The following is a 22,379-nucleotide window of genomic DNA, read 5'->3' as shown; positions in this document are numbered from 1 at the left end:
GTACACATGATACAACTACCCATCAGATTACCCGTCAATTGGATGGGAAATTGCATTGTGTGTACCCAGCATAAGTGAACAGTCAGTTCCTGAAAGTTATGTACTAGAAGCAGGGAAAATGGGCAGGCTTAATAAGAGTCATGAGCAGCTATTGCTGGGTACACACAATGCAACTTCCTGTCCAATTGTTCAAAGCTATTATTTCTGACATGTATGATCTGCTCCCGATCGATAACTGAATTGATTTTTTGACGTAATGATCGGAAAATAGATCGCATTAACAATCAGGAGCAGTTTGAACATGTACACACCATACATACCAGTCCATACCAGTGCTTTGATTGCACGGACTGGAAGTCCCTAGAAACGCCAGACCTGGATGAATGGGCAGATAACGTCGCTTCATACATCAGTTTCTGCGAGGACTCTTGCGTACCAACAAAATCGTTCAAGGTGTACCCGAACAACAAGCCATGGTTCACTAACAAGCTTCGCCGACTGCGGAAAAGCAAGGAAGCTGCACACAAGTCCGGCAACCAGGAGGACTACAGGAGAGCGAGAAATGACCTCAACCGGGAGCTGAGGGCAGCCAAAAAGGAGTACGCCGAAAAAGTGGAACAACACCTGCGATCTATGGACTCTAGGGCTGTTTGGAAGGGGCTGAAGGCTGTCACTAATTACAAGCCCCAACCTAAACATGCAGCACCCAGCCTAAAACTCGCAGAAGAACTTAGCAGTTTCTACTGCAGGTTTGAGAACCAGGCACGGGAAGGGCGTCTGATACCAACCACCCCCGCTCTAGGCCCTGTGAGCAACATCCCGAACCAGTTGGCAGTGAGCGAGGCCGACGTCCTGCGACTCCTATCAACGCTAAACGCCAGGAAAGCCTCCGGCCCCGACGGCGTATCTCCAGCCTGCCTGAAAACCTGTGCCCAACAACTTGCTCCTACCCTCTGCGACATCTTCACCAAGTCACTGCAGGAAAGCAAGGTTCCCACCTGCTTCAAGTTGTCAACCATCGTACCTGTTCCAAAAAAGCAGGGGGTCGCGGACCTCAACAATTTCAGGCCTGTGGCCCTGACGTCTGTCATTATGAAAACCCTGGAGCGGGTGGTCCTAGCCTACCTCAAGCTCTCCACCTCGCCCCTACTCGACCCCTTCCAGTTCGCCTACAGAGCAAACAGGTCTACCGATGACGCAATCAATATCTGCTTGGAGCTCATCAATGACCACCTCGACAGGCCAAACACTTATGTCAGAATCCTTCTCCTAGACTTTAGCTCGGCTTTCAATACCATCTGCCCACGCATACTTCAAGAAGACCTAGCTGCACTTGGTGTTCACTCTAGTCTACGCCTGTGGATCACGGACTTTCTCACCAACAGGTCCCAAGTGGTCAGGCTGAGCAACATCCGCTCCCAAGTAGTGACAACGAACACAGGGGCTCCTCAAGGCTGCGTGCTGTCTCCGCTACTGTTCTCCCTCTACACAAACAATTGCAGATCGGAGGCAGACTCAGTCAAGGTCATCAAGTTTGCAGATGACACTACCATTGTCGGCCTTGTCACTAAGGATAACATCCAGGAGTACTGTCAGCAGGTGGAGAGAATTTGCAACTGGTGCAAGGATAACAGGCTGGTGCTGAACACAGCAAAGACCGTCGAGCTAATCATTGACTTCAGGAGGTCTGCTCCCTCCCCACCTCCAATCTATATTGATGGCACCGAGGTGGCCAGAGTGCCCTGCGCCCGCCTTCTGGGCACTACTATCTCCAACGACCTCAGTTGGAAGTCCAATATCACTGTCATCCAACGGAAAGCACAGCAGAGACTTTATTTCCTACGGCAGCTGAGGAAGGTTGGCATGACCCAAGAGATTCTGACCAGCTTCTACTCCGCCACCATCGAGTCAATCCTCTGCTCTTCCATCCTGGTCTGGTATGCTGGCGCCACCGCCAGTGACAAGCTCAAACTACAGAGGGTCATCAGGTCGGCGGAGAGGATCATCGGGTGCCCCCTCCACTCACTTGAACTACTGCACAACAAGAGACTGAAATCCAGGGCATTGAGGATTGCCAGTGATCCCTCGCACCCAGGCCACTGTTACTTCAGTGTGCTCCCCCTGGGCCGAAGACTTCGGGCCATCCCCACAAAGACTGCGAGACATAGGAACTCCTTCTTCCCATCGGCTGTCAGCCACTTGAACTCACTCCACATACTCCCATCTGTGCAAGACCAACAAGCGGGGGGCGGGCTGCGACACTCCCGTTCGGTCAACTGAAGCAACAACCTCACAAGGCCAACAAGGCTAACCGCTGGTCAGCCCAAGGCCACAAATGAACTGTGATGTATGTAATTTTTCTGGTCAGCTCAAGGCCACAAATGAACGGTGATGTATGTAATTTTTTCTGACGCAAATTGGATGCAAATGTAATGTAATCTATCCCTGCTGCTATGCACTCTTCTCTGTTTTCTTCCTGAGCTATATGTATGTGCCAAAAATAATTCCGGGCATGGTTGCTCATGCTTGGCGAAATAAATGATTCTGATTCTGATTCTGATTCATACAACTTCCCATCAAGATTACCCATCAATCGGAAGGGATATTGACTGTGTGTACTCAGCATAAAGGCCCATACACACGTCTGATTTTCGCAAATGACCCGGCGGGCGTGTGTACAGTGGTTCAGCTGATAAGACTGGACTTGAGCAATCCGATTGGCTCATTGATGCATATGGGTAGGATTGGCTAGCCAAAAGTGCCTGCAGTAGCCATGGTAGCATTAGAACAGTACCATGGAGAAATCAAAGAAGGTGGCTTGGTCTGATCTTAGGTCAACATTTCTCAGATCCCCCGTCTGATTGTGCATGTGTAGTACATGCTATCCAAGTGAGTCTAATCCATGCATGCTCCACCTTACAATTGAAAGGACTTTCAGGATCTGCTGCCAAAGTGTTGTTGCCGGGTAGCACAGGACACTTTGTGAGGTCTTTTGGACTCTGTGCCATGACAGGTGAGGGCTCGTTTCCACTGTTGCGGTGCGGAATCGCCTGGATTCCACCACGGACGAAATCGCATGCGGATGCGTTTCCGCATGCTGTCTTCCCCATGATTTCGCATGGCTAGGAAGCAGGCGAATTTAACCATGTCACTGCCTGTGTAAAGTTCCATAGCCTTACATGCGAAATCGCGGGGAAAACCGCATGACAAAGCCGCATGCGATTTCCCTATTAAAAGCATTGCGGGCGATTCGCCCGCATTCCTGCCGCACGCGAAATCTGACTGCTCTGCCATGCAGATTTTCCCCGCACACCAAAACGCACCCGCACGACGCAGAAGTGGAAACAATCCCATCCACTTGTATTGCCTATGCGAATCCGCATGCAGTGCCTGCATGCGGATTCGCTACAGTGGAAACGAGCCCTCAATGTTTTTGCTGATCAGTGTCCAAACTTCATACAGATGGTGAAATCAGCCCCAGAGCTTCAGAGCTGAAAGACAGTGCTAACCACCTGGCTTCCGTACTGTCATTCCTAAAGGTAGTGAAAGAAATGCCACTTGTTACATCTGGGCAGGTTGGTTGGTGATCTCACACCACCAGTCTAGGTCTGTTGTCCTTGCCCTTCTGCAAATGTTTCCACCCTGATAAGCAGGCGTGGGCAGTGTCTGCCTCTGGCTCCCCTCTAGAGAAACAGAGACACTTGTCCATAGCACAGAAGTCATTTGTTCCACACTTGCACATCCAGCTGCCATCATATCTCTGTGGCTAGCTTAGTACTGGCAGCCCTTACTATAAATTAGAGTCTTGCCATCCCAAGTGAAATAGTTCACCGGCTGCTTGCCGTGTTGCCTAATGACAGGCTTGGGGTGGAGATAGCTGGTGTTTGCTGTTCTGACCAGGCAGAATTGCCTCCTCTCCATGGCTGACTGTTGAACTTGATTTAAATGAATGGAAATACAAGCTTCCTCTGATAAAAGAGCATGCAAAACGAAGTGTGTAGAGGATCTCGTCTGTGGCTTCTGTGTGTATTTATGACATCCTAGAACAACATGGATTTGGTTCTCATGTATCATGTTGTTAAACCTGCTCATAGCTTGTGGTCATTGATACTGTACTGTAATGGTAATACCTTGGATATGTGACACCCAGGGCTGCCTGAGTGCTGATCTCTGCAGTCTGTTAGTAGTATTTACATACTATAGTAGAGTCCCGGTTATCCTGAACTTAACTAACCTCTCAACCAACCAGCACAAACTTCCGGCAGTACTCGGTTGTGAAGGCCAACTTCTTATGCTACATACACACTTGAGAGATTAATGAAAGATATCAGACCAATTTTACCCCCTTCCATGTAGTATGAGAGCCATACTCTACACAGTCTATTCTATTGAGCTGAACTCACCATCAGATAAAAATATTTGCAAGATCCTGCACACAAAGATGCTGTACACATTCAAAGATCAGTATCTGCAAAAGATCTGTTCCTGCAAAAGATCCGTTCCTGCAAAATGAATTCATAGTCTATGATATCTGCAGATCCTCATACACACCTTGTTTAACAGACATTCATCTGCAGATCTGAAGATCCATCCTGATGGATCTGATCTTCAGATGAATGTCTGTTATGCTGGGCATACACGGCGTCGAGGGAGGCTTATCAATCGAGCCTGATGGCTCGATTGATAATATCCGACGTGTCCGATCACCGCGGGGATCGATTCCGTGCTCTATACCCGCGGGCGGACAATAGTGGCGAATCGAGCAGAAGATAAGAAGCGCTGGTGGGGACAAGCGGGAATCGATCCGGGTGGACGCTGCGGGAGTTATTCCGGCGGCTAATCGGCCACTGGATCGACCCGTGTATGCCCAGCATTAAACAAGGTGTGTATGAGGATCTGCAGATCTCATAGACTATGAATGCATTTTGTAGGAACAGATCTTTTGCAGATACTGATCTTTTGAATGTGTAAAGGCTCGTACACACGCTGTACTAAAGGCAACGACGGGTCCGTCGTCACCTCCCGCCGGGCGGGTTTTCAGCAGACAGTACAGCGTGTGTACAGTCTGTCGGCGGACTGATAAGGCTGTTTCTGAACGATCGGATTGTTCAGGAACAGCCTTATCAGTCCGCCGACAGACTGTACACGCTGTACTGTCTGCTGAAAACCCGCCCAGCGGGAGGTGACGACGGACCCGTCGTTGCCTTCAGTCAGACGTGTGTACGAGCCTTACAGCATCTTTGTGTGCAGAATCTTGAAAAGATTTTTATCTGATGAGGAGTTCAGCTCAATAGAATAGACTGTGTAAAGTATGGCTCTCATACTACATGGAAGGGGGTAAAATTGGTCTGATATCTTTCATTAATCTTTCAAGTGTGTATGTAGCATTATACTGTTTGTGGACTCTGCTGTGCTTAAAAGGAACATGAAGAGAAGGGGATGTGGAGTCTACCATATTTATTCCTTTTAAACAATACCCGTTGCCTGGTAGCCCTGCTGACCCTGCTGATGTTTGGCTGCAGTAGTTTCTGGATCACACCCGAAACAAGCATTCAGCTAATCTTGTCAGATCTGACAATAATGTCAGAGACATCTGATCTGCTGCATGCTTGTTCATGGGCTATGGCTAAATGTATTAGAGTCAGAGGATCAGCAGGATAGCCAGGCAACTGGTATTGCTTAAAGGAAAAAAAATATGCAAACTTACATTTCTCTTTCGGTTCAGACTGGGTTCCACTGCTCCCTCAAGAAGCTCATGGTACGTACCGTATATAGAGTGGGGTGTAGTACTATATTAGACAGGCTTATTTTTAACATTGAGTCTCAAGAAACCAAAAAGCATGGTTATCTGGCATCAGCCAATCCCCGTTGGTGCTGTGTAAGGGCCCGTTCAGATCACAAATGCGGATGGCCATGCGTGCGGAACGCGTGCGGACCGCAACGCGTACGAACGCATGGCCATCCGCGTTTGTGTGCGTTGCGTGGCTGATCCCATCACTGAAAAGTGAATGGGACAGCCACGCGTTTTAGCAAAATCTGCGTGCAGCATGCGTTCCCGGACCGCACAGGTCCGGAACGCATGCAGTGTGAACATCAGACAGTGCACTCTATGCAATGTCTGATGTTGTGCGTATCGGCCACCTGCACGCGTTTCCAAAACGCGGCTGGAAACGCGTGCAGTGTGAACGGGCCCTAACTGTGTGTGTGTGTGTGTGTTTCATTTTGTTACTTGGTCTTCACTGTAGTTTAGGGTTTCCCACCAAACCTGTCCTTCTGGCTGTGCATGTTTGGTAGACATCCACCGCACGCATAGGATTACTTGCAAGAGGGACTTCACAAAAGCCTTGCCACAGGCTGTACAGTAGACATATGCTTGTAAATAACAGCTATTAGACTGCAGTCTCTTTTGGCCCGGCTCTACTCTGCTCCTCCTGTTAAATTGAGGCTTACAGTCAACAAGCCGCATTTATAATCACAATCAAATATAAGTTACTGACTGTCCACTGTATGTATAATAGACTAGAAAAGAGAAAGATAGACATACTCCTTTGCTGATGTTTCTTCCCTGATAAGCAAATGCAAGAGATCTCTTGTTTTCTGCTTCCTTCGCCACAGGATTAGCAGGAAGCCATGTGCTTGTGTTAAAGGACCACTATCCCGAAAATTGTAAAATGTAAAATACACGTGTACATGTACAAATAAGAAGTACATTTCTTCCAGAGTAAAATAAGCCATAAATGACTTTTCTCCTATGTTGCTGTCACTTACAGCAAGTAGTAGAAATCTGACATTACCAACAGATTTTGGACTAGCCCATCTTCTCATGGGGGGTTCTCAGCATGGCCTTTATTCTTTATAAGGGGAATACATGGCTCGATTTTGAACCATTTAGATGGCTCGATTGATAATATCCGACATGTCTGATCTCCTGCCGATCGATTCCGCGCTCGATTTTGCATAGGGAACAATGGGAAAAGATAAGAAAAACGAATGGAAGAAAAGAAAATCGCCCGCATAATCGAGCGCGGAAAACGATCGGGCGCGAAATCATGCAGCAAAATCGACCCGTGTATTCCCAGCATATAAAGACACTCCCTGAAAATGATTCATACAAAGATGCGGGCCTGCCTCCCTGCTCACTGCACACAGATTTGGCAGTTGGACAGATCAACTGCCATTCATAAAATGCTTTTCAAAATAAAGAAAACCTTTAGAATCCCCCATAAAGAGATGGACTAGTCCAAAACCTGCCAGTTCTGTCAGATTTCTACTTATTGTAAGCGACAGCAACATATAAGAAGAGTAACGTATGGCTCATTTTACTCTGGGAGAAATGTACTTCTTATTTGCACGTGTACACATGTATTTTACATTTTAAGATTTTCGCGATAGTGGCCCTTTAATGACCACAAACTTTAGTCTGCAGATGGTAGACCAGCAAGTGCCCACTGGTTATCTGCAGACCAGCCCCCTAGACACTGCAGAACAAAGTCTGTGCAACCAAAGCATATTGGCTCTGTTTTAGTGAACAAACTAATTCCGCCAGTCACTGCTAGGAAGGTTGCCATGGTTATACAATGCTCTACAGATGCTCGGCGAACAGTCTGTCAAAGGGGGATTAGGTTTTGGTGTGAAAAAATCTGATAATGAAGGAACTTTTTTGCTGCAGATGGTTGGCCAAAAAGACTGATTTTAACCAACCAAAGGACCATAAATAGGATAAAATCTATCTGAAAGTTGGATATTTTTTTTTTTTATCGAATTTATAGAAAGAAGCGTTCAGTAAATGTAAACAATCGATAATTACCTTTCGATTTTTTATGATCGTAAAAAATCACATTGGAAGATCACATTTGGTGAAAAAATTGTACCGTTGATGGGCACCTTACCAAAGATGTGATCTTTACAGTAATCATTCAAAAACTGTAACCACAAACAATTGTATAAGACCATTTTTGGTGAGAAAATGTGTACATAGGTTTGGTAGTTTGAGGGCTCGTTTCCACTATTGCGGTGCAGAATCGCCTGGATTCCACCGCTGATGAAATCGCATGCGGATGCGATTCCGCATGCGTTTTTTGCCGCGAATTCGCATGCGAATTCGCCTAGGTGAGGGTATATGCGATTTTAACCATGTCACTGCCTGTGTGAATTTACATTGGTACCTATGCGAATTCGCATGCGAATTCGCGGCAAAAAACGCATGGGGAAAACGCATGCGATTTCCCTATTAAATACATTGTGTGCGATTCGCCTGCATTCCACACGCAGGCGAATTCTGCAGGGTGTTCCGTGCAGATTTTCTCTGCACAATAAAACGCTCCCGCAGACGCATAAGTGGAAACAGGCCCATTCACTTATATTGTCTATGCGAATCTGCATACGCAAGACGCATGCGGATTCGCGATAGTGGAAACGGGGCCTAACAGCAAAGCTGATCATGCAGAATAGTAGGTATACCCCGTGAATGTAAAGGATAGTTGATGCAGACGATACTGAAAAATGTATATAAATGCAACACACCAGTGTACTTGAAGACAAAATTATCCGTTAAACAGACGTAAGTGTCGCCGCTATCCAGGTGTGCCAGTTTTCAGTTCCCATCATCTCTGGTATTTTATGGTGTCTTTCAAGTTGACAGTAGTAATAATGATACCATGTTAGCCATTGTGCTCACATGTGCAATTCAGGTTACAGACAGGTAAGCAATACTGTCGCACATTGGAAAAAGTCAACAGTGAGGGGTGTTAAAGGACAACCGATGTGACATGATGAGGTAGACATGAGTATGTACAGTGCCTAGCATACAAATAACTATGCTGTGCTCCTTTGTTATTTTTTTTTTCTCTGCCTGAAAGAGTTAAACATAAGGTATGGAAGTGACAGTTTCTGTCCGGGTTGTGACCGGGTCGGACTGCGTTAGACTATAACCCTTGCTGATAAGTAATTACAGCCATAAAACGCTTTCCTGTCAGTAAATGGTTTCAAAAGGCAGAATAGAGCTAAAAAGGTCAACAATTCATAGATTTGAGCTCTAGCATACTTCAATGAAGGTGTCATTGAGCAGAAACAATGAACAGTATAGACTTAAAAACTAGATTTAAATAGAAGATAAAACTGTGGGATAGCTTTAAAAAAGTCATTTTTAGTAAGAGGATAGATATATTTGTTTTTCTCATCAGTACGGTGGCGTAGTGGTTAGCTCTCTCGCCTTGCAGCGCTGGGTCCCTGGTTCGAATCCCAGCCAGGGCACTATCTGCAAAGAGTTTGTATGTTCTCTCCGTGTCTGCGTGGGTTTCCTCCGGGCACTCAGGTTTCCTCCCAAAAACATACAGATAAGTTAATTGGCTCCCCTTAAAAAAAAAAAAAAAAAAAAAAAAAAAAAATTGGCCCTAGACTACAGTACTTACACTACATAATATAGACATATGGCAATGGTAGGGATTAGATTGTGAGCTCCTTTTAGGGACAGTTAGTGACAAGACAATATATATATACATTGTACAGCGCTGCGTAATATGTCGGCGCTATATAAATACTAAATAATAATAATAATAATAATTTTCGCCTCAGATGTCCTTTAAGCGATCACGGAAAGACAAGCAAGCAGCACAAAGTAGTATTTGGTGTATGAGTACAGATTGCTGGTAATGGGAAGCGCATGTGAAGAATAGGCAGCCAAGTGGTTCTCCTATCTCTTCAGTGTAGTAAATATGAGTAATGCATTATTGATCAGTGAGCAGTTTGCGATTCATTTAGGATATTTGTTAGGAGTGCACTTATCCTTTAAAGCAAGAGCAGGAAGCTTCTCCCTCTTATCTATTGCCTGATGCACAGCTGCAACACCTACACTGGAATCCAATTTGCAGCAAATGTAATTTCTGATTCTTGGGGGGGGGGGGGGGGGGAGGACTGCTTGTGCTCTTGTCTGCTGTTTTCTATAGTACAGTCTGTGCCATGTTTATACTGCGTATTTCAAGGCGTTTATTTTCACCGTAAATAACACCAGCAGCAGTTCCAACATGATTTAGACGTCCAATAGCTGTGCACTGAGGCTCCCCACAGCTCTAATACATTCCACCATGAAGCGTGCTGCACATTAAATGGATAATCATCAAGTTATTTATAGTCTTTTTCTCTTTCTCTCTTGTAGCTATTTCAGTGGAAGCAGCTGGAGAATCTGTATTTCCGAGAGAAGAAATTTGCAGTGGAAGTGCACGATCCCCGCAGGTAAGGAAATCGTCTTTTGTTTCCTGAAATTTCAACCCATCAAACGGACACAGGGTCTTTTGCATATCAAATGTTCTGTTTTACAGCCTTAAAGCAAACCTGAAGTGGAAATAAACTAATTCGATAATGAATTGTATGTGTAATACAGCTAATAAATAGAACATTGGTAGCAAAGAAAAGAGTCTTATAATATTTTCCAGTACAGGAAGAGTTAAAAAAAGGGCTTTTTTATTGTTTATGCAAACGAGATCCTCTGAGCTATTGATCCACTGGGTAGAGTACAGTCCTGTCTTCTGAAGAACATACAACAGCCAAGAAACAGTGAGAGGCAGCTTTTGATGAGGTTTTACTGCAGGACAGTTCAAATGGTCATTACTTCTGCTTTGTTTTATAGCTTAAAGACAGAGTTTAATTTTAAAACTGCAACTGTGACAGTCTGATGCAATGTTATAAAAAAAGAAAGCTATATAACTGAAAATAAAAATATGAAACTATTTTCTTTGCTACTAATGTTCTATTCCTTATCCGTACTACACATACCATTTACTATATCAATTCAATATATCATAAGTTTGCTTTTTTGTTTTTGCTTCAGGTTTGCTATAAATTGGAATTGTGATTTATTTATTTACCTTGAGATAAAATGTAGGTAGGGCTAGAATTTAATTTCTGCCAGGTTACTTATTGCTGTCTATGTCCCTGTTGAGGTGTTTCCTCCTAAGCTTCATATCCTAGTGACATTAAGACTTTGGCTGTAAACTTACAGCATACATACATACTCTTTACCATCTCTGTAGTACATTTTCACATAGTTCTATGAGATGCCTGAAATAAGAGGAATAGTGAGGCTGCCATAATACCATCACATCAGAAATGTGCCTAGCTGCGATGACTCTCTTCTAGTAAATGCTGCTGTGCTGGCATCTACCTCTAGGCATTCTAGTCTGAACTAGAGTAAATATGCCGATCAGAGTTCGGACTCCACTAACCACATGCTTGTTTCAGGGGTGTGATTCTCGCTACTAAGGCCACTAGCATTTTTCATGCAGGATTAGCGATGACCGCTTTTGCATTGCAACCTATACGGGTTTCCTTTAAAGGGGGCAATTTCACTGCAATTACATTTTTTTTTTTCAATTTGAAATAGCCTTGGAACAGATGAAATGCAGGGTATGTGAAACAATTTGCCTACTAGAACAACAAAGATCAGACTGTGTATCCTGTTGTAACTCTGCAGGTGAACCAACATGGCATGAGCAAGTCGCCTCCCCTGGCCCCCTGATAGGACAGGTCAGAAGATCACTGACTTGTAATCCTGTCCTTCCTGCAATCCATCTAGACTAGTGATACTGAGAAATCATGTAATCATGTAGAGCCTGATTGGCTAATACTGCAGCCCTCTACCTGCCAGACTATCCTAGCAACTACCTTAGCTAACTGTGTTCCACCGTGTGCATTTCATGAGCTAATGCTAGAAGAAAATTGGGTACTTTTATTGGCTGTAAATAAATTGTATATAATTCTTTTATTGAGTAAATTACTGAATATTTTTTTAATATACTTAGTTTTTATATTTACCCAGACTTCCACTCGAATTTGGAGGATTTTCATTCTTATTGTATGTGATGAATACATTTTCCTGTCTGCATACATGAACATTTATCTCACTTTCCATCTTTCTGGGAAACAAAGCACCTATAAAGTCTTTACTATCCACCATTTCATGTTCCTGAGACCACCAGGGTTCATTTTACAATTATAGAGATATATGCAGGTCTCAGGTACAGGAAGTAAGAGTAAATATTCCCAGTGAAACAGACAGCAATAAAATAAGTTAAACACAAATGCAGTTCAAATGCAACTTCCTTTCACTTTATTCAAAAACTGAAATATTTGTGCCATAGTTGTGAGTTTCAGATTGGCAGATAACTATGTTAAGAGTAAAAAATGTCACTGAGTGGTATGATTTATGTAAGGAATGTTAGTAAGACATATGTTATTTACGAGCAACAAAATTGATACGTGGGATGGAAGGTCTCGCTTACCTAGAAAGGCTAGATAAACTGGGTTTATTTAGTCTAGAGAAAAGACGCCTTAGAGGAGATCTAATTAACATGTATAAATACATCAGAGGGCAATATAATTCTTGGCGGACGAGCTTTTTGTCCCTAGGCCTTCTCAAAGGACTAGAGGACATGAGCTGCGCATGGAGGAAAAACGTTTTAGCCATTTATTTAGGAAAGAGTTCTTTACAGTAAGAGTGATTAAGATGTGGAATGCATTGTCACAGGAAGTAGTTATGGCAAACTCTATACCTGCATTTAATGGGGGCTTAGATGCTTTCCTTGCGTTGAAAGACATCCATGGCGACAATTACTAGGTTATGCCTAATGATGTTGATCCAGGGATTTAATCTGATTGCCATCTGGAGTCGGGAAGGAATTTTTCCCTTTTGGGGCTAATTGGACCATGCCTTGTAAGGGTTTTTTCCCCTTCCTCTGGATCAACAGGGATATGTGAGGGAGCAGGCTGGAGTTGTACTTTGTACTGGTTGAACTCGATGGACGTATGTCTTTTTTTAAACCAAAATAACTATGTAACTGTCTGTCACAGGGCATGGTAGCGCTTGCATTGAAGTGTCACTCTTATCTTCTCCATTCATCACACTAAGTTTTTCTTCTCCTTCCACCTACAGAATAACTGCATCCAGGCGAACCTTTGGACAGAGTGCTTTTGTAGTGCAGACCTGGTATGCCAGCCATTCTCTGATCAAGTCCATATGGGTGATGGCAATTAGTCAACATCAATTCTATCTGGACAGAAAGCAGAGCAAAGTGAGTCAACTTTATCAAGCACATCCCCACCTCTTGTCTGATGCTTGCTGTGGTCTCCCTTCTTAATATTTACCTGATTCCTGGCATTGCTATCTAATTAACTGCAATTAGAGTTAAAGTGTTAAGCTATTTCCACTGAGGTAAAAATGATCCGTACTAAAACTTCACATCTTGCAAGGGTTTTATTCATCTTGGTTGAACCATTTTAGGCTATCTACGCACAGATTTTTGTCACCTAAAATGATCATTTGGGGTGGCCAATTAGCATGTCAACAATGGTCAGTGATGTCTTCTTCAGTGATCAACTGCATCAAAAACCTTAGTCAATTACTTTTGTGGACCTTGCAGCTAGCATCCTTCTATTCTTCCCCTCCCTGTTCCACAGGACAGGAATCTTGAGAATTGCTGGTAAACTGACACCTGAAATGATCAGGAATGATTATTTTGGGTGGCAACCATTTATTACTGTGTTCCCATCCGTACCTGCTTCTGCTCTATCACTCTTGCTGTGTCCCCAAATCCTATTGTTTTATGCATTACAAAGGAAAAGTAGATGTGGGCTCACCAAGCAGAACCTGACTCATTCTCATTGCAAATTTAGCCTCCTCGGCTCAATTAAGGGCACATCTTTTGCAAATTTGCTTTCGCTTACCAGAATAAGCAGGGGTCACTCATTGTCCTGAATCTGCCTGGAATATATTCCAGTACAGACTGGGCAGAAATAAACAGCAATGTATTAATACTGATAATGTGTTGCTGTTGCTGTGAGCTGCACTGTGCGTGGCTTGCTATGACAAGTGAGTTAGCTTTCCGTATGCTCAGAAAGCTTTGCTGGAGAAAAAACTGTGTGTATGATTTATAGCTGCAAAACCAGCAGAACCTGAAAACTTGGGAGGGGCAGTAAGACAAGAAAGGAAGGCAGATATAACTGAAGGAAAACACATACAGTACATGTGTAGCCAGCAGAAAATACGTGAAGGTTTATTCTGGCCTGTAAGGGGGTCATCCATATCTCAGCCAACAGTGATAATCCAGGTATAGGTAGAGTGGCTGTAGGGTAAAGCTACATACATCAAAAGAGTGTTTGCTTTAATGTTGAGCAAACATCCTAAATTTGCATTAGCATCATTAATGCTTTTCAACTGACCTTGCTACAGGGAATAGCAATAATTTTCCTATTTTATTATATAGGGGCATTAAAAGTAACCAGTAGTGCTGTTGGTTTCTACAAGGGTTTGTTTCTTTTATGAATAGGCAAGTATTTTTCCTGCCTACCCTGAAATAACTCTTCAGGTGTATCTGAGGTGAAGATCCCACCCCTTTCCCCTCAGTGGCTACAGACCCCACCCCTTTCCCCTCAGTGGCTACAATGGCTGCTCGGGTGGCCATGTGACATTTCAGCAGTCAGCGGTTTTCATCCACAGCACTCTCAGGATTACTTCAGTATCCATTAAAAGGAACCAGAGGTTTGAGACCTATGGAAGCTGCCATATTTATTTCCTTTGAAACAATACCAGTTGTCTGGCAGCCCTGCTGCTCTTTCTGGTCAGTAGGGTCAAAATTTCACACCTAAAACAAGCATGCAGCTCATCTTGTCAGATTTGTCATAGGCATATAGACATCTGATCTGCATGCTTGTTCAGGGTCTATAACTTAAAGTATTAGAGGTAGAGGATCAGCAGGACAGCCAGGCAATGTGCATCGTTTAAAAGGAAATAAACACGGCCTCCATTAGTGATGAGCTCACGAGTAATGAGTAGCTAGCTGCTTGAATTCGTGATTCTAATGAGGCGTAATTGGGTCAGGTGCGCGGCTGGGACAGAGGGGGTTAATTACTCAGCTGCTGCCGTTTCTATGCGTATCGCACGCATACAATGGGACGTGTACCACGACTCAGTACTGCGCACTTCCTATTTCCGGCCGAAGGAGGAAGTGCATGGTACTGAGTCGTGGAACGAGACTGTGTGATACGCACAGAAGCGGCAGCAGCTGGGTAATTAACCCCCTCTGTCCCAGCCACACACCTGACCCAATTACGCCTCAGTAGAATCACAAATTCGAGTAGCTAGCTACTCATTATTACTGGTGAGCTCATCATTAGCCTTCATATCCCTCTCACCTCAGGTTCCCTTAAAAAAAAAAAAAACACTTTTGGGGCGCCTTGCGTTCAATTATTGAACATTGTGAATCCATAAATTTGCACTGCTGTATGGGGGAGGGTCATTTGTGAGATGCATGATGATTATAGTAGTAAAAATGTTTCCGTACCGTGTTAGCCAAACAAATTATGTAGGTAGAAAAAAACAAGTCTTCTTATTTTTACAACAGAGTAACCAAGCAGCTCAGGGTGACCCAAACTACTAGGAATGTGTAGGGGGATAAAAGGGACCAAAAAGCCCTCTTACTAAAAAAGCAAAGCTTGGTGTAATTGCCTTCTTAAAACAGAAGGAAATTTGCAATAATTCAGTTATAAATGAACATTTGTGGTTACCCACAATGCACTACTACTAAATATGCAAATTATTTTTACAAGACTTGTTTTTTTTCCTACCTACATGATGATTATCAAACTGCACTTTACAATTTTAATTTCTAATAGCAAAATACTTTTTTCAGGTGTTTCAACTTGTTTCACAACAAACGTTGTGAAAGCATAAAAGACCTCTGTTGAGCGTGTGTATGGGGCTTAATACTGTAGGAAGATGCAATGCTAATGGGCTTATCTGTAGAATTCCTGTACTGAAATCCCTGCATTGGGGTTTGAGCGACTGATTTCATACTAAATACCAAATGGCAGGCCTAGCTCAGTGTGTTTGCTGATGTGCTGCAGACGCAATGATTTCATTGACACACGGTGAAGAGCAGTTCCAGGTTCTTTTCTGATGCTGGGGATGGTCTGTCATTCTGAATTATCTCTGATCTTCCACAGGCTAAAATACCAACTTCCCGCAGCCTGGACGATCTTGCTATGGAACTGACTGAACACAGCACAAGCAGGATTACCAAGATGGTGGACGGGAAGAACCCAGTAATCATGGCAAGCAGTGGCAGCTTAATCTCCTCCGGTAAGTGTGCTCTTCTGCATTATCTGTTATGATTAAACTGAGCTGTTTTTTCTTCTTACCTTCCACTCCGCAATTATATGCATAATAATATTCACAGAACTAAATTCCTTAGTTAGCTAAAGCTGAATATCTATCGTCAGATGCGGCCATATGGATCAGGGATCTCCACCGACAAATGATTGTTTCTGCAAGCATCGTTTGCGGCATTGGAAACTAACTATCGTGTAAACGATCACAGCAAAATCCGTGGAAGTTAATGAGGATCGGAGCGATACTCAATAATTCAATCAGATATGTTGGTCATTCAAAAATGAATCATTGCCGCAGGTAGCCTGCGTCATTAAACATAATTTAATGAATTTTCCATTAAACGATGTTGTGCGTTATCGTGAGAAAAATCGGTAGTCGCAAAGATTGCTTAGTGGGTGTGGGCAGTTAGGTTTAGCATAGTTTATTAGAGAGAGACATCTGGTTGCCATGTAGATCTCATTGCAGACACGGATGAGGGCTCATTCTGTACAGAACGAACAAATTGTAATATCACAACAAAGAACTTTGAATTCTTGGCATAGCCATAAAATATTTAGCTAGATCTTCCAATTTTTTTGTGAGCTTGTTCCCACCTGGCCAAAAAGAACAGCCTCCAACTGTAGATTAAACAGAGAACACTCATTTGCACCCACTTGTAAATATAGATGAGGAGGCTGGGCGACATAAAGTGCCTCATGGTTTACTGCCAACTCTAGTTTGGTCTCCTCTATTTTTGTTGCCTGTGAACGCAAGGACAGCTGTTTATGTGATTTGATCAATGGATAAGTCAGGTTTTCATCTACTTACACCGGTGTGATGTTTCTTGTTTCATTTTTATTGTCTCCCGAGACGTGACCAATTAATTTATTTCCCAGGTTCCATTGACTCAGAAGTTAGCGAGGAACAAAAAGCAGAGAAAATTCAAGAGTTAAAGAAGAAAGAAAAAGATCTTCAAGAAGTTCTTCTGAAAAAAATTGAAGAGCTGAAGAAAATTTGCATGCGAGAAGCAGTAAGTAGCATACATGGAACCCTGGTACATCTCTAAAGGTGCCCAAACATAGCTTGAGTTTCCATCAAGCAATTAAAGAGGTACTTTAACCCAAGATTGAACTTCATCCTAATCAGCAGCCGATACCCCCATTATCATTAACACACAATACTGTCCAACATCAGTGCCAAAACCATTGCATTGATGTGTGACGCCAAGTGCTGCTGCCAAACCACTGACCATTAATCCAACAATCACACTGCAGGGAACTGTGGCATCAGTCTTGCGGAGAATGTAGCGGTAGCAGAATGTAGTTTCCTGCCTCTGAAATACACTTAATGCATAATATGGCACTGTGGCATCCCTGAACTGTAATCTGTACTAAGTTGCTTGACTCGGTGACGTGTTTGTGCTTTGGTCACCTTTTAAGAACTCTCATTTTTATTATTTGTGTGTGAAAGTAAAAGCCTAAAACAAAAATAAATAACAATTGTTTTCATAGGAATTGACTGGGACACTGCCAATGGAATACCCACTGAATCCTGGTGAGAAGCCCCCCAATGTCCGAAGAAGAATGGGTACAACCTTTAAACTGGATGACAACATCCTTCACAATGAAGAGGTAGCTACATATGTATATTCTAAGTGTTCTTATTTCCTCTTGGAGTAATAGCCACTGATACATCACTGGTGATATCCAGTAAATGTAACTCTCTCTTGATGTGTCATACAGACATTCTATTATGATCACCTGAAACCCGTAATCGTTTCAGGTGATTGTTTAGAAGACATTGTAGACACGTTTGTGCAGTCTGGTCTGTTCTATGGAGGGACAATTTGGCAGGTTGCTGAAGGGGAGGCTAACAATGTTGGAGAACATCTAGTCTTGTGCTGGATTGAGTAATGAAAATATAGCAGATTATATAGGGTTTTTATGCTGTGTACAGTTCTGTCAACAGATACTTGCAGCACTGAAAACATTATAAAGAAGGAAAGCGAAGTCTACATGTCAGGAAATTTTATTGACCCTCTTTCATCAATGCCTGTATGTATCTTTGGTTATGTCGATAAAGCTTATTCTGACCACAGGGACACCAGGGCTCATATTAAAGGCATGGAGGACATAGGTGCTGGAAGTGAGGGAAGAGATCCTAACTTTGTGGTTACTAGAATCGGTAAAAGCCCAAAACCAAACCTAACACCTTTCGACACTGTTCAGAAGATCTAAAAACATTATACCTAGTGTTGGTATTTAACTGAGATTCACATTCCAGCCAAGAGCGATAGTTAATACTACACTTCTGAAGGACGCCGACATTTGTGCTGATGTGAATACGCATCGGAATGGGGATTTGGAAGTGTCATCCGAAAACTGTTTTTTCCCCCGCAAGCAAATATAGGCTACGATTTCCAATCTGAATTCACATACCGGGAAACGAGCCCTTACAGATTAGGCAGCTGTGAGAGACACATTTACATGTCCTATGTGAACCTGAAAACTTCTTGTTGGTCCAGTTGCCCATCCTGCTGTGTCAAGCATTGTATTTTTTTTCTCCTGCACTTTGTAAGGTTCTTCTTCTGTTCTTAATTTAGGAGTCTGATTTAAAGAATCTTGAGCACAAATTCCTCATACAGCAGCAGATGGTGGAAGCTACAAAGAAGCTGTTGATGGAGCCTGACCTAAGCAAGAATGTCAAGAAGAAGAGGAAGCAAGACTATGGTGATTCCATAAAGAGACTGCAGGACATAGAGAGCGCAATTAATGAGTACCGAGTCAAGAGTGGGAAGGATCCAACAAAGAGGGCCTCTCTGCTTATACAAGGTATTATTTAAATAGCGCTGACATATTTTGCAGTGCTGTGCAGAGTATATAGTCTTGTCACTTAACTGTCCCTTAGAGGGGCTCACAACTGTACCATAGTCTAGGGCCAATTTTAAGAGGAAGCCAATGAACTTACCTGTATGTATTTGGGAGGAAACCAGAGTGCCTGGAGGAAACCCACACGGACAAGGGAAGAACATACAAACTCAGTGCAGGTAGTGCCCTGGCAAGATGCGTCAGGATCCTTATAACTGGAGTTTATGAAAGAACTATGTTCAAATTGCAATACAGCCGGCCCGGCATTTTCTCTTTATAGACGTGTGTGATTATCACAACGATGCTAATATCAGACTTAAAATAACGTCTGATCAATGATACAATTGTAAGGAATTGGTATTTTGCCTCCCTGAAGAGATTGGGACACCTTCGGGCTGCCTTATATTTTCTTGTCCTATGATAGCACCACAATGCCTCTCCCCAGCAAAGTAGCTATGTGGTACTTGTAATCAATCACCAATAGAGCTCTCAGATATTTTGGAGTGTAAAATCCATAATTACTTTATAATCTTTAGTCCTTCCCTGCTATATGTTAAGAGTATTGCTCTTTTTTTTGTTTTTACTAAACTTTTTTTTTTTCACAAAACTTTCTAGATGATATCATCCCATCAGAAAGCAGCTCCTTATCTGATACAACCACATTCGATGATGGTAAGCATCTTGTGAACTTTTAACACACTTATTGAGCAATAGAACGTTAATCTGCTGATCCCAGTTTCGTAGTTTCTGAGAAAGGTGATCGGAATGTAACATTTATGAAGAATACTGTCTAATGCAAACACTTGTGAATCAGGCATAGTCTGTGCACACAACACCCCCTACTGGTAGCTTTTAAGTAAGGAATTGGATTGCTGTGAACTTTTAGGTCAATAGAGAAACCTGAGGTGAAAGAAATATGGGTGGGGCCATTATGGACTCCTTTGGGGTATGCTACCTGCCTGATGGCTGTGGATCACTGATGCAGATCATGCAGATCAGGTGCTGTTGCCTCTAGTAGCTGCATGCTTGTCATGGATGTGTTAATAAGCCATTACTGTAGGAAGAATATCTGCATGCCAGCCAGGTAATTGGGTTTTGAAAAGGAAATCATGATTGGAGCTTCCATATTCCTTTCACTTTAGGTACCCTAAGAAAATACTGCTTTTTGTTGCAAGCAAAAAAAAAAATACAATCCATTCATTCAACTTTTTTTATTGCAAAGCTTGGCAAACACTATTTGTTTGCTTGCTCTGTGCTTATGTGCATGTATGTTCCAGCAGGGATCATTTTTAATAAGAAATTACAAAATGTGTGCAGCACAAATCCATGTCTAGTAATATAATAACAAAGATTTTTCTTAGGGAAAGAGAGCGTTACATTAACTGCATTGTGCTTTCTTCCTATCAGATGAAGCTCTTTACCTACAAGGACAGAGGTCCTGCTCTCTGCAGAATTCTCCCAAAATCCGCCCTCCCAAGTCCATGGGAGACAGAAGCTTGTCCAGAAAGTCTTCCCTCAATGAGCAGTTTTCTGATATGCGGCTGTCAAGGTAGAGTCAATATCTGATGTCCTGGTGTGTGTATACTGTATAGGATGCAGAGCTTCTATGCAATATTGCCTTCAGATTAGTTTCATAATACTGTATACCTCATATAAGGGGCTTGATTCACAAAGCCGTGCTAACTGTTTAGCATGGGTGTGCTAAACAGTTAGCACGTGAAGTGCCGTTCGCGGAATTTTGCGCGCGCAAAGTGCCGTGAATCGCTGCAATTTGCGCGCGCAAAAGTCAGCGAACGGCACTTCAAGTGCTAACTGTTTAGCACACCCGTACTAAACAGTTATCACGGCTTTGTGAATCAAGCTCAAGGTGTTAAGACACCACTTTGTACAGAAGGTATAAATAAAGTCTGGCTCTGCTTTTCATAAAACAAAAAGTATCCAGGAATCTGCATTTTATTTTTGTACTTCCTGTGTGGGAAACCAGTGTCCTGACTCCCTGCTGAGTAGTTTCAGCATTGTAGCTAAAGGCTCGTAAGCACGCTGGATTTTTTTAAACTACGGGCCATCAGACCCGCCTGCGGGGCGGTCGTTCTGACGACAGTTTGCATGTGAGTACAGGCTGTCGTCAGACTGATAAAGTTAGTTTTGACTGATCCGCTCCGCGGCCTGTACTCACATGCAAACTGTCGTCAGAACGATAGCCCCGCGGTCGGGTCTGACGGCCCATAGTTTAAAAAAATCCAACGTGTGTACGCACCTTAAGATTCTTATTACTAATTGTACTTAATTAACTCTGTTTAGAATGGAGATTCATCCAGATAGTCAAAACTATTCATTCAGTAGGCAGCCACCAAAGTACATTGGACCCAAATTTCAAATAGTATTTTGAGCCAGCAAAATTATATTTTGAAGCTTAATGCCCAGCTAAACCCAAAATTCAATGAGGCAGATTCTGAAAGCAATCATGTTAATTAGTGAAAATTATCAGTATTGCCTCAGAAACCAAACAGTAGCTCGCTACTAAAGCCGAATTCACACATCCAATTTTGATTAGCCAATTTTGCCACTTTACCATGTAGTATGAGAGCTTACCTTCACAATCTATTCATAGTATTGAAAATCTGTTGGCCCCCAAGCTACATTGAGGTGGTAAAATTGGCCAGTCTTTGGCCAATCAAAATTGGATGTGTGTACCAGGCTTTACTTCTTGTGAGCTAAAAGTCCATCTTCTCATAAAGACACATGGTTTCTACTGTAATGCAGGAATGTTGGGAAATACCGTCTTGCTGTTTCATTGGGTGTCACGTGGTTACACCTGATTTACCCACACAGAAGCTGAGTCCAGAGGGGAGAATAAGACACCTGTAATGCAATTTCATGCACGTTTGGCCTATGAAAAGGGTATTCTGTCGGACACTTTGTTTTTAATCACTATACATGTTCACTTATCTTCCCGGATGCTATTAGAAGTTACCTTGTTTAGTTGGGCTTTAAACCCTGCATCTGCTTGTGAAAGTTGAAATCAGTCTTGCAGTGGGAAGTCTATAGGACAGTTGCACTGATTTTGCAGAATTTAGACTTTTGGAAAGTGATGTTGTTGTTATTTTCTTGTTTTTTACATGGCACAGTAATCCATTACTTTACAAAACATAAAACACTTATGTGTTTCTTAGTTACTTTCAGCTGCTTAGCTGGAGCTGCTGACCATTATATTCAAAGTAGCAAGTGGGGTTTTCAGCTGGTTGGATCAGACCTCCTGTTTCCTTTTCTAGTCTTTTTACATAGTAATGTTTTGGTGCTTTATCTGAGACCATGTGTCGCAGCATGACTGGAAAGAGGTGATTCTGGTCTGCACTTGCCTGTGTCTGGCTGGC

The 22,379-nt window shown here is 42.9% G+C and overlaps 1 protein-coding gene across 4 annotated transcripts in view; it reads left to right on the top strand.

Annotated features, from left to right (window-relative positions):
• FRMD4B (FERM domain containing 4B) overlaps positions 1 to 22,379 on the top strand; it is a 361,625-nt gene that overhangs the window by 323,513 nt on the left and 15,733 nt on the right. For all 4 annotated transcript variants that reach the window (XM_068253954.1, XM_068253952.1, XM_068253953.1 and 1 more), the window contains exons 12-19: positions 10,154 to 10,230; positions 12,926 to 13,064; positions 15,994 to 16,129; positions 17,035 to 17,168; positions 17,650 to 17,769; positions 18,741 to 18,969; positions 19,621 to 19,677; positions 20,413 to 20,554. In XM_068253954.1, the coding sequence (XP_068110055.1) occupies positions 10,154 to 10,230; positions 12,926 to 13,064; positions 15,994 to 16,129; positions 17,035 to 17,168; positions 17,650 to 17,769; positions 18,741 to 18,969; positions 19,621 to 19,677; positions 20,413 to 20,554 (1,034 nt within the window). The remainder of the gene's footprint in view (positions 1 to 10,153; positions 10,231 to 12,925; positions 13,065 to 15,993; positions 16,130 to 17,034; positions 17,169 to 17,649; positions 17,770 to 18,740; positions 18,970 to 19,620; positions 19,678 to 20,412; positions 20,555 to 22,379) is intronic.

Source organism: Hyperolius riggenbachi, chromosome 9 (genome assembly GCF_040937935.1).
Source record: "Hyperolius riggenbachi isolate aHypRig1 chromosome 9, aHypRig1.pri, whole genome shotgun sequence".
Taxonomy (NCBI): domain Eukaryota; kingdom Metazoa; phylum Chordata; class Amphibia; order Anura; family Hyperoliidae; genus Hyperolius; species Hyperolius riggenbachi.
The sequence above is the reverse complement of the archived record's forward strand: the minus strand, read 5'-3'. Positions and strand labels throughout refer to the sequence as shown.